The 16026-nt window shown below is 39.7% G+C and overlaps 1 protein-coding gene across 1 annotated transcript; it reads left to right on the forward strand.

Annotated features, from left to right (window-relative positions):
- The first annotated feature begins 1735 nt into the window (after positions 1-1735).
- On the forward strand, positions 1736-13871 carry abhd17ab (abhydrolase domain containing 17A, depalmitoylase b). Its single transcript, XM_030083518.1, has 5 exons — positions 1736-2419; positions 3093-3457; positions 5510-5704; positions 7323-7502; positions 10647-13871. The coding sequence occupies exons 2-5, from the start codon at positions 3099-3101 to the stop codon at positions 10870-10872; spliced, it is 960 nt and encodes a 319-aa protein (XP_029939378.1). The 5' UTR covers positions 1736-2419; positions 3093-3098; the 3' UTR covers positions 10873-13871.
- Positions 13872-16026: the final 2155 nt, after the last annotated feature.

Below are 16026 nucleotides of genomic sequence, written 5' to 3' on the forward strand. Positions count from 1 at the left end.
TGAATATGTTTTGTGTGATTTCATGAATAACTACACTATGATGCAGTCAGTAAATTAAATGTTTGATAGTCAGGGTATAACATAGCTAACAATTGCTTTTTAAATATATTTTTTGTTTTAATTTACAGTGAAATCAGGCTGAAATGGCATGACAACTCCGTGGATTGGGCGTTTTTGCTCATTTGGATTGAGACCTGAAAAACCACCTTGTGGTCATGTGACAATGCCTGAGGTTTGTGAAATGTGCTCAGTTAGATTCACAGTACTTCATCACATGAAAGTTCTACATCAAATGGTCATCTTTGCGTTATTGTTCAGGAATCAGATACTACTTGATGAAGGCATTCTTTCACTGGAACTTAATGCCGTCAGACTTTCCACTAATGTTTGCAAGTACATGTCAACCCTGTGACATGGTCATCAAGGCTTTGGCTTACTACATGCACACCATACCAAATATCATTGAAGAATTTACAGTTCTGCAACAATGACAGTGTCTTCCACTTCATCAAAGCAGTGGAGTACTGCATTGAGTGAGAAGCCTCTTTGAAGACCTTTGTTTCATATGTACCGATTTGTCTTGGCTGCTAATGATCCTTCACCTCTTTTCTTTTAAATAGATGACTTTTTTTTATGAAGGCTTTCCGATATATTGTACATTTATTGTTCTTACAGTACCATCACTCACTATGTAACCCTTAGGAAAACACTGACTGGACTGAACCAAAATGTTGATTTAAATTATACATTCCCTATGTTGGTCCCTAAATAAATACAAAGTGAACTTATAAATATGAAGAAACGCAATTAATTGCCACATTTGTTGCAATTAAGCTCTGGGCACACCCTCTAAAAGCTGCTGTTTTGAAAATGTTCTCATCCAATTATTCAAGCCTGGGTTTTTATCAAAAATCTGCCGTGTGAAGAGTTGATTTGAGTTATTCTCTTCACCTGTCTGTTGTCATAATGTTAGAGGAAATGTTTGTTGTTGTTGTTTTTTTGCATGTATATGTTGTTTTTGGTGAGACAGAGCAAAAGATGAGGAGTCAATGTTTTTGTCGCTGCACAAGGAGGATTTATTGAAGATCTCAAATGAAACAGACACAAATCACCTGAGTGAGAGCAAGACTGCCACTCTGAACAGAACCTAACCCAACTCTGCCTCAGTTTCAGTCAACTTTAAGTCATACAGACAATCCTGATGAGAACAGCGTCTGTTGTTTCTTGGATGAAAGTTTATGACTCCAGTGAACTCCAGTCAAAGCAGTGTGTCCTTCCCACAGTGTCCCATCGAACTTGAAGTCAAAATATTCCATGAGCATGTCTGCATCCATTTTTTTTCTTCTCCATGGTGTCTGTATCAACCTACTACAAAGACATTCTCACTTCATTGTTTTCCGTGTGCAAGATACTTTTCTTGATGTAAATCTCACACTAGAGATATTGCATTAAGCTGAACTTGTGGACCCAAAAAAGTTCATTCAGGTTTAATTTAAAGGATTTGGAGTGACATGTCTGGAGGAGTTTTGTGATACAATGCCTTTTATCAGTGTAATCAGACTGCTTTAAGTCATTCAGAAGCAGCGTTAGTGTGGTGATTCATCTGCACTTTTCAACAGTGAACAATGTGAAGCTGACCTCTTTTATCAAGAGCTGTACATAAATATATTTTTTAAAAAATAATTGTCATGAAGAGCCTTTATTCACACAACTGGCAGTTTCCAGTGGAAACTTGTGACGTCACTTCCTGTCAGCTGTCTCTTCCGGATGCTGGAATAGGAAAACACTGCACGATATGGATTAATTAAGATGACAACACGCGCTCTTTAACGTCCCGGGAGACGCCTGCACCGGCCGCAGTGGAGTTGCGGAGAGGAGAACAGACGACAGAGGCCGTGTGTCGGAGCCGTTTCTGGGGTCGAGCCTCCTCGTTTTTGACGGAGCCTCCGTGTTTGTGTCATCCTGCTAGCTTAAGCCCGCACAGCGTTAGCCGCTCCACGCAGACAGATATCTCCTCTCAGTGAGCCGATCGTCTGACCCGTCTGACATATCTGCGGATTTCTGTTGCTCCCACTGTTTTAGTTTTGTTCCGTTTTTCCTCCATGTTTGACTGGAAGCCTTAAACCTAAAAACTACTTTAAACCGTCCTCGACACGTTTCTTTTTAAAGTTATTGGATTTCTCTCTTATCAATAAGAGGACGAAATGGGTGTCATCTGGACTTCACTGGCCTCGAAGAAAACTCAGCAGATCCTTTGTAAATAAGATTTCACTGTCAGTCTTTATTCTGCTGACAGGACACTTAACCCGCGGCAAGTAGCATCCCGTGTCTGGATTTGGCTGAGGAAGACTGGAGGATTTCTTGTTTTTGTGTTGTTTTTTTCAGCTATAGTTGTACTTTAAGAGCCTAAGTTCAACAGGTGGGTCTGCTGCTGTTGTTGTGTTGCACTTTGGAGAGATGCCAAGATTGGCCTGTTTGTTCCTTCATTTCCGTATGACTACGATTCGTGATCTTCACTCCGTTTAAGAAACAGTCAAGACGCTTTAATTATAAAAAAAAACAAAAAAAAACTTAAAACCCAGCTTGAGTATGAAAACAGTGTTACCGCACATTATGTGTATAGTCGTTATGATGAATGACTTTTGGATATATTTTTGAAGTATTTAAATAATGGTTTACGGACTGATCTGTTGATTAGTGAATTTGTTTTAATCTCACATCTGTCCAAAAGTCAGATATAAGCGGTGTAGAAAAAGTAGTACAGCACACAGTGCTCACATTTCAGCGAGAAGATTGAAAACTTTTCTCTTACTCAAATATGTATTTTTCTTTTTTTATAACTTGTTTTAACTTTTTTTTTTTTTTTTATAAAAATGTGCTTTTCTTTAAGTTTATCTCTTCCTTAGATGAAGAATTAATGTGATCAGTGTTCATAACTACTCTGATCACTTTATGCTCTATATGCTCCAGAGTTGTCATCACCATGCTTCGCTGGTTTAGGCCAACACTACATTGCTATAAGTGTCTCATTGTGTAAACATGGAGATGGTGTGAATTCATCAGCACAGTGATTCTCTTGTCCTCCTTCACAGCAAAGGATGAATGGCCTCTCTCTCAGTGAGCTCTGCTGCCTGTTCTGCTGCCCGCCGTGCCCGAGCCGTATTGCAGCCAAGCTCGCCTTCCTGCCCCCGGAGCCCACCTACACTTTTCTGCCAGACCCGGAGGCAGGCTCAGTCGGACAAGGAGCATCAGGATCGTCAAGCCTGCGGTCACGGAGCGGTGCATCAGTGTCCGGAAGCGGAGGGGCTGTGGAGGGAAGATGGAAGCTTCACCTGACAGAGCGAGCGGAGTTTCAGTACTCCCAACGCGAGCTGGACATGACAGAGGTGTTTCTTGCTCGATCCAGTCGAGGCAACAGAGTCGGCTGCATGTACATTCGTTGTTCACCCAATGCCAGGTGAGTCGTTTTTGAAGGGGTTTTCCACTTTTTCAGTCAGTGGGTTTTGAGAGATTTAAATGAGCCATTGTTGTGTGTGGTGGATTTCATCTTGCTTGATCTTTTTTATTAATTCTATGAAAGTGTGCCACAATTCCTCTAAAGTCATTACACACAAGTCATTCTTGGCAGTCCTCTTTTGCACACTTCCTTTGCTTTCTTCCTCGTCGACTCAGCTGATTTAAACATGTTCTCTTCCTGTTGTTTTCATGGATCACTGTCACCCAGAAAACTCTTGGTTCTTTGAAGGTTTCTTTTTGTTCTGTTTTGTTTTTCTCCCTCCAAGGGCGAATTTCTTCTGTGGTCGACAGTTCAGAATGATATTCATAGTAAAGATGAAAACGCTAGTAAACACTGTTACAGTCTAGTGGGTTTGAAATACATTCAGACACTCAACTTTTTCAGTTGTGTAGTGTTCTCTGTGTTTGACTGCATCTGCAGTGATTTGATGTTGGCTGTGTTAAATAGATATGAAGAATTACTCAACAGTTGATAAGATACAGTTGCGTTTGATGCTCCTCTTGCAGCACAGTCCTCTGCTGATTAATTTACAATATCAATTAAAAAGAAATGGGCAGGCTTGTGTTACAGTACATGTATCTTGTATTAATGTCTTTCTAGTATTACAATGAATTAATTTAATCTCAACGTGATATGGTGGAGTCATTGTTTTGTCAGTTTCCAAATGGAAAGGCCAACAGGGAAATTACAGGCTGAAAGAGCTCATACAAAAAACCAACGAGACAGAATTTCTAAAAAGTCATTGTGTCGAAAAAGTATCAGGTTCCTCTGGGGAGTACTGCTTGCATTCATGAATACCAGGCATGGGCTTAGAGTACCCTGCGTTTAAAGAGGACATGGTGCTTCTCAGGTTGTACAAAATGTTAAGAAGCGAGGGTCATTTGTTAAGAGCTCGTCATGCAGCACCACTTCTATGTTGTGCAGCAATTTTGGACAGAAGAATTTGCACACAGTCCAAGTGACGTTTTCTAAACAGGGTCCTCATGGTTTTGCTAACTCAGTATAAGTTCTGTTTCTTGGACAGTAAAACGTGTTTAACTGCATTGTGTTTGTGTCTGTTTTCAGTGTTATGACCATACTTGACACGAAGCTCATTTGTTTTAACATCAAACAAAGATGCAGTTCAAATTAGTTTAGATTGAATACATTAAGTAGCTGTAGTTTTTGCTCTTTCTATTTGTTCATTCTGCTCGTTGCATGTATGAAAACTTGGATTCTGATAAAGGAAAAAAAAACAAAGTATAGCTGTTGACAAAATATAAAAGCAGAATAGATCAAAGACATCAGTAAAACAAAACTTCAACATAAAAACAAGGGGAGTGCAGTGTGTCCAGTTAAGCATATACATTTCTAAAGTAACAGAAGTCCTTTCCAGATGGATTCTCCTCCAACACCATAACCAGCTCTTAGTTCCATGTTAACAGGAGGAGATTCACACTAAATGTAGCTAAGACATTGTGTATCATTTTTAACGGATCACTCTTTATGAAGGAACACCAGGTTGTTTGAGTCCCAGTCATCAGCTTTCTGTGCCAATATGAGCTGACTATTGAAGAAAGCAGGTGGTAGTTCGGACCGATTATCTCTCCATCCCAGAACGCTTATTCAATGAGTCTCAAATACAAGTTTGGAAAACTCTGTAAGTTTTGAAGGAGAGAACTGGAATATCTGTAGAAAACCCAGGCATACACGGAAACATGCAGAGTCCACACATAAAGGCCCCCCCAACTTAAACCAGGCGCCTAACGGGTTTGCTGCGAGGCAAGACTGCTAACTACTACACCGTGCCACGTACTACGCAGTATAGTGGAGACAAAGTTTTGTGTGAAAGGATGAAAAGAGCTGACAAGAATTACAAGTCAATAGAGTTCTACACACTTTTGTTTTTCTTTCTACAAGTAAAGCTCTCAACAGGGTTGAGAGCCAATGACTTTGCTGGAATATCTCTTGATCCATCTACTAACTTGCAGTTTAACTTTGTCTTCCCTTTAGATTTACAGTACTTTTCTCACATGGCAATGCAGTTGACCTCGGCCAGATGAGCAGTTTCTACATTGGTCTTGGAACCCGGATCAATTGCAACATCTTCTCTTACGACTACTCAGGCTATGGCATCAGCACTGGTAAACCCTCTGAGAAGAATCTCTATGCAGATATCGATGCTGCCTGGCACGCCCTGCGTACACGGTATGTTATGATCTAATCTTCCCATACGTGTCCAAAAGAGATGATTTATTATAGAGTATCACAGGCCAATGTGACAGAGGATTCTACAGTTTAATAAACAGTAAGATTCAATTAAGTGTGAACTGAAGGGATGAGAACAGAGCGTGGTCACATCCTGCGGGAGTTAAAAAAAAAATAAGAGTGCAGTGGATGAGGGAAGGGCAGTGTGTGGGGTTGATTCATTAGTGGAAGCAGCACCGTCCTGTTGCAGTCGTAGTTACATACACAGTTATTGACTGGACTGGCCAAGATAAATTTACATTTGGGTGTAACTGTCAGTCCCAGCTCCTTAGTTTCAATCTATGCACGAAGATCTGCTCGGGCATGACAGCTGTGGCAAGATAATTCTCCTCGGCTGAATCCTGCTGCAGAGAAACTGCATTAAACTAAACTTGAGTATCCAATAGGGCTGAACGATATATCGTTATCATATCGATATCGCGATATGAACATTCAGGACATTAGTTTCTCAAGATCAACGATATCAAGATTTCCCCTGCTTGCCCTGCTTGTAAGCTTGCCCATGCACAGGTAAGGTCAGCCAACCACAAACCTCGTTTACTGGTTGACAGCTGATGGCAGAGGGCGGCTGCAGAATCTGCACAAACCAGTTTGGTGGTAGTGGCAGTGAGTTCTCATAAATAAAACTGCATTTTTTTTAACATCCTTTTGTATCATGATGTTTTTATTTTTCTGAAAAATGCTTAACTTTCACTGAATCCATTGTAATATATCGTATCGATATCGAGATATCTGGCATGGATATCGAGATATGAAATTTTGCCCATATCGTTCAGCTCTAGTATCCAGAAAGTTCAGTCAGGTTTAATCTGAATGATTTTGTTTGTTTGTTTGTTTTGATTTTACTTGTTATCTATCACACTGTAAGTATATGTTTATAATTTGACTTTTTTCCCCTGTAATTTGTTTTTGTTCAGCTTGGTAACAGCAATAACACAATGGACGTGGTGAAAACTTAATGCAGGACATTAAAAAAGTGCCCTGAGGGGGATTATTAAAAATGACAGAAAAAAGGACCGCATTAAAGGGGTACTTCAACATTTTGGCAAATTGGCCCATTTAGCGCAATTCCTTAGTCATTTTGAACAGCATACTTACTTTTTTTTGTGAGGGCGAGCTGTGGTTTATTCAGAGGTGAGTCGGGGAAGGACGGGGAAGGATTTTCGGGACGGACACAATAGAAGTGAATGGTATTTTTGTTTCCCCTCGTCAAACTCATCAAATACACAATCCAACAACCCCAAAACACTTTGGTGGACACGTTATAATCCGTACATTCACTACGCTGTGAAAGATTAATGCAAAATTATGAGATTGAGTTGTTTATGTGAAGATTGCTAAGACGGAACTACGTACTGAACATGGTGTCTGGGCGTAGTGATTTCAAAAGAAAAAGTAGTTCCCAGTATTTGCTTCAGTGTCGTAACGCTACAATATTATTTGTTGGTGTTCCAACAAGTAGTTTGGGAGAAATAGGCAAACAAAAGGAGAAGTAACAGCAGATAAAGCAGCTGTTCTTGGTGTCTTGTCCTGAAGGATTCCTGTTTGGTTTTTCCAGCTATGGCATCAGCCCAGAGAACATCATCCTGTATGGCCAGAGCATCGGTACCGTTCCCACTGTCGACCTGGCGTCACGTTATGAGTGTGCAGCCGTGGTTCTTCACTCACCTTTAACCTCTGGCATGAGAGTGGCCTTTCCCGAAACAAAGAAAACCTACTGCTTTGACGCTTTTCCGAAGTAAGTCTTTGCATCGTATTGTTTTATTTTTGTCTTCAGCTCTTTTGAGCAGCTTCGCATTATGATGCTTGACGGTTTGCCAAAATGAATTGTTAAAATACGGATTAAAAGGAAGCTAATTGGATTTGTGTTTCAGTGCATTGTCTAATTGATGCATTTGATATATTGCAGTGAACTCGTAATTGGCTGCATTAGTCACTTTGCACACAGATCGCTCAGTGTGCGTTCAGACTCTATGATCGCCTGTTCCCAATTTCGCATAATTACAAATCTACCAACAGAAAAGCAAAATAACCACTTACCTTTTCATAGTTTTTTTGTGTGTGTGTGTTTTTTTTTTTTTTTTTCTCTGTCCGTTAAAAATACCTCGTTTGGTAGAATTGCTTGTTTTTTTGGGTGGGACGGGTGTGTGTGATTATTGTTTCAGCGTCTTTCGTTGGTTTGCATGTGGGTGTATTTTCTTGTTGATACGAGTAGAACATCAACAGGCTGTAATATATCAAAGAAGATAGAGTTGTAAAAGGAGCTTTCATTTATAAAGAAGAAAAACTGACAGCCAAAGGTCTCTGCTATGCTGATGGATTGATCTCACTGTGCGGAGTGCAGCAATCATTCTCATCTGGCACCTTTTTTAAATGAGTTTTCTGCTGCTCTGCTGCAGTTCTCCATTCAGAGAGACATTGTAATGTCGGATTAAATACTCGTCAACACATTTTATCAGTGTTCCCCAGACCTTCTCTTACGTGTCCCTCTGCGATTGCCCAGAAGAGGTAAATCAGAACTGAATGTTTGCAAGCTTCTTATCTCAGGAAACTAAATATTGATGTTAGATCCAAATTCTTTTGGTCCTTGTCAAAAGCCTTTGAAGAAAGTCATTCTTAACTTAACGTTGCACAAGCTTTGACGTAGATGCACAGTAGTTTTGTTTTGGAATGCGTTACATGTCAATTTCGGTCACTTGCGGTGAAAATAATGAAAGTAAATTAATAATAACATCGTGACAATGAGAATATTCTAGTGTTTAGTACAAGGAAACTAGCATGTAAGAATCCGTCATTCCAGGTAAAGCCAATTTAAGATGTTAAAATTGCTTTCTGTACTATGAAATGCTTTCCTACACTGCTCAGAGTTTAGCATTAGCTGTAGAAGTCTGTTTTCAAAAATGTGAAACGGATTTAATGGTGTCAATATATCCCTACTGTAGCCTGCCTAAACCTTCTCGCTGTACTACAATGCAGTGTTTCTTAAACTATGGTACAGGACCTAATGTGGCCAACTTCATTCACAAGTACTGAATATGTTTTCTCTACATTTTAAATTCATTTTTAGTTTTGGTTGCTACCAGTAATTCATAAATGTAGTGATGTTGTTTGTGGAGACAAAGTTTTTGTTTTAAATCCCAAGTTGAAACAGTTTGTGAGCTTTTTCCAGAAGAAAGCGGTGAAGTTATTACAGTAAATTGATGATTTATTGTAAAGTTGTCTTTTTTTAAACTTGCCAAAGTTTCTTTTCGTGTTTCTTCTTCATTTCTAACCTCCCACGTAAAGTGTGGGAAGTTTGTACTGTGGGTGTTCACTTGCGTGTGATACAGCGTTGTTTTTGCTTTCTTGTTGTTGTTTTTATCTCTTGACTGCACAACGCTTCCCTCGACCAGACGACAGGGACGCGCGGTGCTGCTACCGTCACTGACGCACTGTTTTCTATTCCTGCCAGTTTAGTTTTGGTGTCCCTGTCCAATCAAGGTCAATATCGGCCAACACAAGCCGCCGTGCAGAGTGCAGCCTCAGATGTTATGAGTGGGTGAGGAGCAGAGGTGGCAGGAAAGCAGGGAAAGCCTTACCGTCAATAGATGGCTGAGAAAGCCTCCAGCTTTCACACGTTGCTCAGCGTCAGAGTGGGCAGCTGGCCTCCTTCCATGTCTATCTTGTCTGTATCTTCCTTGCCTGGGTTTTTTTTTCCCCCCTCTGTGTAAAATATCTCTGTTTGATGAGATAGCTTGTTCCTAACTTCAACATTTTATGTTGGTTTGCTATATTTCTGTGCCAGCATTCTCTTGAATAAGTAACCGTCTGATTTAGGTGTTTCTGTTGGCAATAAATGTGTTGAATTATAATTGTGTTAACTCATGAACAAATCCTAAGACACACTTCAAGTTTATGTTTGAATGTAACCTGAAAATGCACGACCCATCACCAATTTGCACCCATAAAAATATATATTTATGGGTAACTTACTGCTACACATGGAACAAATTTGCTAAAAAAAAGTAAAGATATTCAAAGTAAAGATATTTTTACTCAGATAAACCTGTTACTCTAGTTTTGCCTCTTGCAGATGTTTCAAGTAACAAAGTGTTCTTTTCCTGTTCTAATACAGAAACCTATTTAAAAATGTGTAATTTCTACTCAAATTCTCAAAACTGGCTACTTGTTTTGAACTCTACAACTTAATGTAACAGAGTACAGAGTGAACTTACTGTGAGACTTATTCTGTTTCCCAATGAAATACCTGATTTAAGGGGGCCGTGAAAATCTCATCTTCATCAAGGCAATTTTATGAAAGAGGTATAAAAAAAAAGTTGTTTGAAGCTTTCTTACTTTTATGATTTTACATTATCGTTATTTAGTTTGTCCTCAATATATTTCTTTTTATTATGTTCACTTTATTACCCAGTGCTAAACTGTGTTTTATTAAAAATGAATATTTTATCACTCAAAACTATGATGCTGTGTTCAGTCAAGCTGTTAGTCGTGAAGGTGGTGAATCCAGCGTTAAAGACCGTTTTTATGAAACACAGTTTCATTTCAATAGAAGAGTGATGCTTCCATCACCCACATCGAGTTCCATGAAAATCATTGTTCTAAAGGGAGGGTTTTTTTTTTTTTTTTTTTTTTTTTTTTTTTTACTTTTCTACTTTCTTTGATAACATTTCAGAATTCATATAAACATTCTCAAACTCTCACACATATTTAAACTATTTTGCTTTTACTTTCTTTCACTTCAATAACACAATGGATTCTGTCATTTTTTTACTTTTACATCAGAGTATTTATTACTGACAAATCAGAATCTGGAGGCAGCCTGTGTTGTATAATGTTTTCAGAGGCATTTTTAACTTTTCTTTACCATCATTTTCCATTTCAGCATTGAGAAAGTATCCAAGATCACTTCTCCGGTACTCATCATCCACGGGACAGAGGACGAGGTGATCGACTTCTCCCATGGCCTGGCCCTGTTCGAGCGCTGCCCGAAGGCCGTGGAGCCTCTGTGGGTGGAGGGAGCGGGACACAACGACATTGAACTGTATAGCCAGTATCTGGAGCGCCTGCGCCGTTTCATAGGACAGGAGCTGGCGGTGCAACACGCCTGACAGTCACCACCGCCGCCACCGCCATCGTCATAGCTACCGTTTCTCCTGGTCCACCTCCGGCCTTGTCTCTCCGCGATGAAGATGATGCCGCGTTATGGAGACTGTCACTCAGCAGAAGCCAGCCTCCCGGAGAGCTCAGTCTCAGCGCTCAGCTGGCCGACGGTGGATCAAGACGAGGAGGAAGCTTGTGTTCGTATTTGGATGTGTGAGTGGTAAACAGCATTTAGACTGTTGTCTTGTAGCAGGAACGTTACCAGCACAGCTGTTGTGTGTCACATGGCAGAAAGTTGTGTTAATATTCGGTGCAATAACATGGACAGTGTCCACAGGTGAACGGCTTCTGTTGATATTCGATGGTAATGAGTCGGGCGAACAACAAAGTACAGCATGTCCATGTAGGTCATCTACGTCGTGGTCGACGGTGGAAGATCCTGTCGTTTTCGCAGCCTCATACAATTTGTGCATAACTTTAATTTCCTGCTATTAACCAAAGTTTGAGGAGAAGCCTGGGAAGCACTTTTCATTAGAGGGCTCTCCAGCTTCACAGTTCCGCTGGGAAATGTTTTGGGTTTTTTTTGTAATCACCTTTTGGAATAGCAAATTTGAGTTACCACTTCCATATTAGCGACACTTGTGCAATCAGTGCAATCCAGTGTAAGATTATAAAAATGATTGGCGTATCAGGGGTATTATCTGACCCGATTAGTTGTAGTTATTGGTCGATCGATGCTGCATTGGACTGCATTATTTTGGAAAGTGTTTTTAATATTGTGGTGGCATCAGTGGGTGTTAGTCTTTATTTTGAGTCTTTTGTTGTTACTGTAATAAACCTTTTGCTCAGGTAAACCCTGTTTTAGCCTTTGCGGTGGTGTAGTCTCCACTTGTTTTAGGTGGAGTCAGATGAGCTCGGCATATCCTTCAAACAACGATGTCTAACGTCATTCTGATTCAGAGTGTTGGAGCTATTGGATTCTTTGATTGTGTTTCTGAAACGGAGGTACAGACCGTAACCGAAAGCCTCACCAGTTCGATAACACTCTACCCTGATAGTGGCTTCGCTGTGGAGGAAAAGCTAAAAGTTCCAGAGCCTCAGAAGGAAACCACCTCCTGTTCCTTCATTCAGTGGAATGTCTGAGAGTCTGCTCGGCCCATGTGTTTTGTTTTAATTATGTTTGTGTCTCACACCAGTAGGTCACAGCTGCCAGTGAAGTTCCTGTTTCCCTCAGAGTCTGGAACAGAGAAGCAACACTAAAACAGACCGTGGTGGTGCATCTTCAGCGTGTTTTATCCGCTCATGTCTTCATTGTATCAAATTATGTTTTGACTCCCCTCTTCGTCGTACGTGTTCCTTTTCGATGGGACATGTTTGTTTGAATGAAAACACAGTTATGTGTTTCATGATCACCAGCAAAATGAAATAAAGCAGCCTAAATATTGTTAGGTTTATTTTATTTTTAATAATGGATGCACCTCAGTAACATATACTAGATTCACCAAAATCAGATTAGCACAGATGTTTCTAACAAATTACAGTCGCATGAGCTCGAGGTGTTTCACAGCTTCACCAGCTTTTATAAAGAGTCTGTTTAGGAGCAACTCTGAAACTAGAACATTTAAATTTAAAAGTTGGATATGTGAAGAGTGTTGACATAAGTTTTTCCGTAAGACATTAAAATTACACTTTACTGCCACCCTGTGTAAGAGTCTCGTGAAAAACTTGACATCAATAGGTGTTTTGTACTTCCTTCCTCGGGTGAGGCATTTTAAAAATGATTGTGCATAATGTTTGTACCTCTGCGCACAAATACCATTAAATATTTGGGGATAGTTACTTGTGTAAAGCATAACCTCTTTGTAACACTTGATTTTACAGCACAGTGTTTTTCTAGCTGATGTTGAGATTGTCTAACTATTAAAGCTCAAACTTGTGGTTTTGAACTATTATTTGGTCTTATTGCACTAAATTATATGAGGAAATTTTACTAATTGCTACATACCAAGTCTCCTAATCATCTTTACAGACTTTTTTTTTCTGTTTCAGTCAATTAAAGATGAACTTTATGAGTTTTTATCGACAGGCTGCAGCAGTCCAGTCATTTTGAGTTAATAGGATAGATAGATCATTGTTGCAGTTCCTCATCATTAAAGAAAATCTTGGCCTGACTAAACACAACCTATGAAAGTAAAAAAGATAAATATGCAGTGCAATGTAAGGTGTTTGTGTTCAGGATGCAGTCGCAGTACATCACCAAACCTTCAAACCAAAATTAGGACATTTAGGGTGAAAGGAGAAGGGATCAAATGCTTTTACTGAGATGAGATGTTGTTTTTTTAATGTTTGGCGCTGAGCCTTTCACTGTTAGACTTCTTAGTTTAAAGCTAATTTACAAGTGTTTGGTTGTGTTTGAAGAGAGGTGAGCATTTTAGAGCTTCATTGTTGATTCATCAACCAATGGTGAAGTATTTTTTAACACTTAAAGTGTAGACGCAGTTTATTTTTTGTATGTGCATTATTCAGAAATCTTCCAATCTTCAACCTCTGCTCTGATTGGTCCCAGATGTTTTTCCACAGCACCATAAAATTCACATTCACCATGAATTTCTAGTCTGGTGAAATATGTGTGTTTGACCAGGAAATGCCAGCTTTGAGATATGCAGAAACACAGAATGAATACCAGAGTTCAGCTGTATTTTTTCAGTGCTGTTAACATATTTAACAGTTGTGTCGGAGCTTAATGAAGCAGTACATCAAAGATGTGTTAAATATGTTTAGATGAGTTGTGTGAGGATGAAAGAAACACAGAGGTTTATTTAAGAAAGAAAGAAAACTTTACTATCTGAATGTGTGGATTTCAAGACGGGTTTATTGTAACGAGCTGTGGATAACATTTTCAGTGTTGCACATTCTTATTCATTTATCTTGACAAATTTTAGTTTTGGAAGTTTTTGTCTCTTTACCAAATCTCAAAGAGAGTCAATAAAACATAACCAGAAGTTCATAATAACTTGGGTTGTCTTTTTTTCTTTTTAAGTAGCTGTTTCTGAACTCATGAGTGTCTTTAATGAAATGTGCAGCAAACGAGTAAATCTGTATCTTTTCAGGCTTGTTTTTTCCACTCGTGGCGGCTCTGGCAGCCATTCAATACAGACCTGTCTGTGGTGAAAAGCCTCACGAGGAAAACCTCAGACTGGCCCTGATGAATGATTGGCCTGATGATTAAATGAGTCTTTAATTGCCTGGTGTTTTTTTTTTTTTTTATGTTTTTCTTTCCACCGTAGGCGTTTGATGGGATTTGAATTTCTTCCCACAAAAAGTTTCATAAAACCAGTGCAAGGGCCCAGGTCCATCCTACCCTCCCATTACTGAGACCATGTGGAACAGACAGATGGACAGTAAGCTGCAGGCACCCTCCTCCCCCACTTCTCACACACACACACACACACACACACACACACACACACACACACACACACACACACTCTTCTGTGCCAGCATTTTTTTTCCCAATAGACTGCATAAACAGTCTGGTGTCTCACTCAAATGCTCTTATGGATTAAAAGCAGCTGCAGCGGTACGTCCCACTGTGTAATGCAAAGTTAGTGCAGCCTGACCTACTGCATCAAACACAAGCAACAGCTCTCCTCACGCTCACACAGGCCGAGCACAAAAGGCCTTTTACGAAGACATGTATCAAAGGACAGTGGATGGACAAGAAGTGAATGCAGACGTGAGCACCAGGCAGCTGCTGCCGGGCGCCGTCAGCATGACAACTGTGATAAGATGCATGCGCCGATTGCTCGGACCTTAGAGATCAGCACAAACATCTAACAGTCGATGTTCATTAACGGAGCATTTTTTTATACTTGGTAATGCAGACACACACGCAAACACACACAGTCCAGTCCCACCACCCCTCACTAACCCCCACCTCCCTCAATGTGAATAAAACAAGGAAAAATGAGAAGATACGGCTGAGCATCGAGAACCAGAGAAATAACTATCATATGAAGTGAAGGCTAAAGCCTGGAATACAGGAAGCCAGTGTAGCTATTCCAAAACCATTTTGAACCTTCTTTCTGGTCCTTGTCAGCCCCCGTGCAGCTTAATTCTGGATTAAATATATGTGTGAGATCCTATTTTTAGAGATACCAGAAAGCAGGCATTGCGGTGAATCTGTATGACTGGAAATAAGAGCATGTATCAGCATCTGTGTGTTAGCTGGAGGGAGAAATGGGCTGGCTGTCTATAGTGTTGGATGATTAAAGTGTTTTTACAATGTGTTATACATGTTGAAGCTCATAGTCAAAAGTAACTCTCAGGTTTCAGACTTGTTCAGATGTGTTGATTTTAACACGTTTTTCTTCTCTTCAAGCCTCTGGACTGGTGTCTAAAACCTCAGCCTTGTCCTAGTCGGCCCTGCGTCCTAATGAGACATGGCGATGTAAAGCTGTGTATCGTCTTTTTAGTGGTGAAACTTCATGCTATATCTCCCAGTGACATTGCCAAGTGGCAGCTTATTTATGTTAAAAAGCACAGGACTCAAGATTGAAGCTTTGAGGATGCCATATATCATTTCATGGACTCCAAAGAACTCATTTATAAAAAAAAATTCTATCTGAGATGAACCAACTGAGGCCAGTGCCAGAGAGACCCACCAGGTCTCTCAGCCTCTTGATCTACTCTGCACCAGACTGTACTGTGGTTCTCCCTAAAAACCAGACTGATATTACTCAGAAATACCATCTTCAAGAAGTCTTTCAACTAAATAAAAAAGAATTTAAAAAGAAATTGATAGGAAATTTTGTTTGGAAATGGCAGATTGGAAATTGGTCTGTAGTTGTCAACATTGTCAGAGTCGAAGTTGTTCTTCAGAATCGGTTGGTGCTGTTTTAGAAGCCGCATGAAAGTTGCCCTCTGAAGAGAACAATTTCCAATACATAAAAGTTTATTTTTCATAAAATGCAAAAAAAAAAAAAAAAAAAAGTGTTGTCATGACTTCATCTAAAATGAAAATTATATCCAGAATTTCTTAGTCAACCACATTACAACTTTCCACTATTTTTTTCAGGTGAATCTTTTATTATTTTTTAAGAGAGATTTCTGATCCACAAAATGTTTGATAACAAGATATTTTGGATTTTGTTCCTAAAGTG

Source organism: Salarias fasciatus, chromosome 23, assembly GCF_902148845.1.
Source record: "Salarias fasciatus chromosome 23, fSalaFa1.1, whole genome shotgun sequence".
Lineage (NCBI taxonomy): Eukaryota > Metazoa > Chordata > Actinopteri > Blenniiformes > Blenniidae > Salarias > Salarias fasciatus.

Excerpts from the sequence above, each read along its gene's own strand:
- abhd17ab (XM_030083518.1), top strand. The coding sequence starts at position 3,099 with ATGAATGGCCTCTCTCTCAGTGAGCTCTGCTGCCTGTTCTGCTGCCCG. Across the intron at positions 3,458-5,509 it reads CGTTGTTCACCCAATGCCAG|ATTTACAGTACTTTTCTCAC; the intron begins GTGAGTCGTTTT and ends TCTTCCCTTTAG. Across the intron at positions 5,705-7,322 it reads TGGCACGCCCTGCGTACACG|CTATGGCATCAGCCCAGAGA; the intron begins GTATGTTATGAT and ends TGGTTTTTCCAG.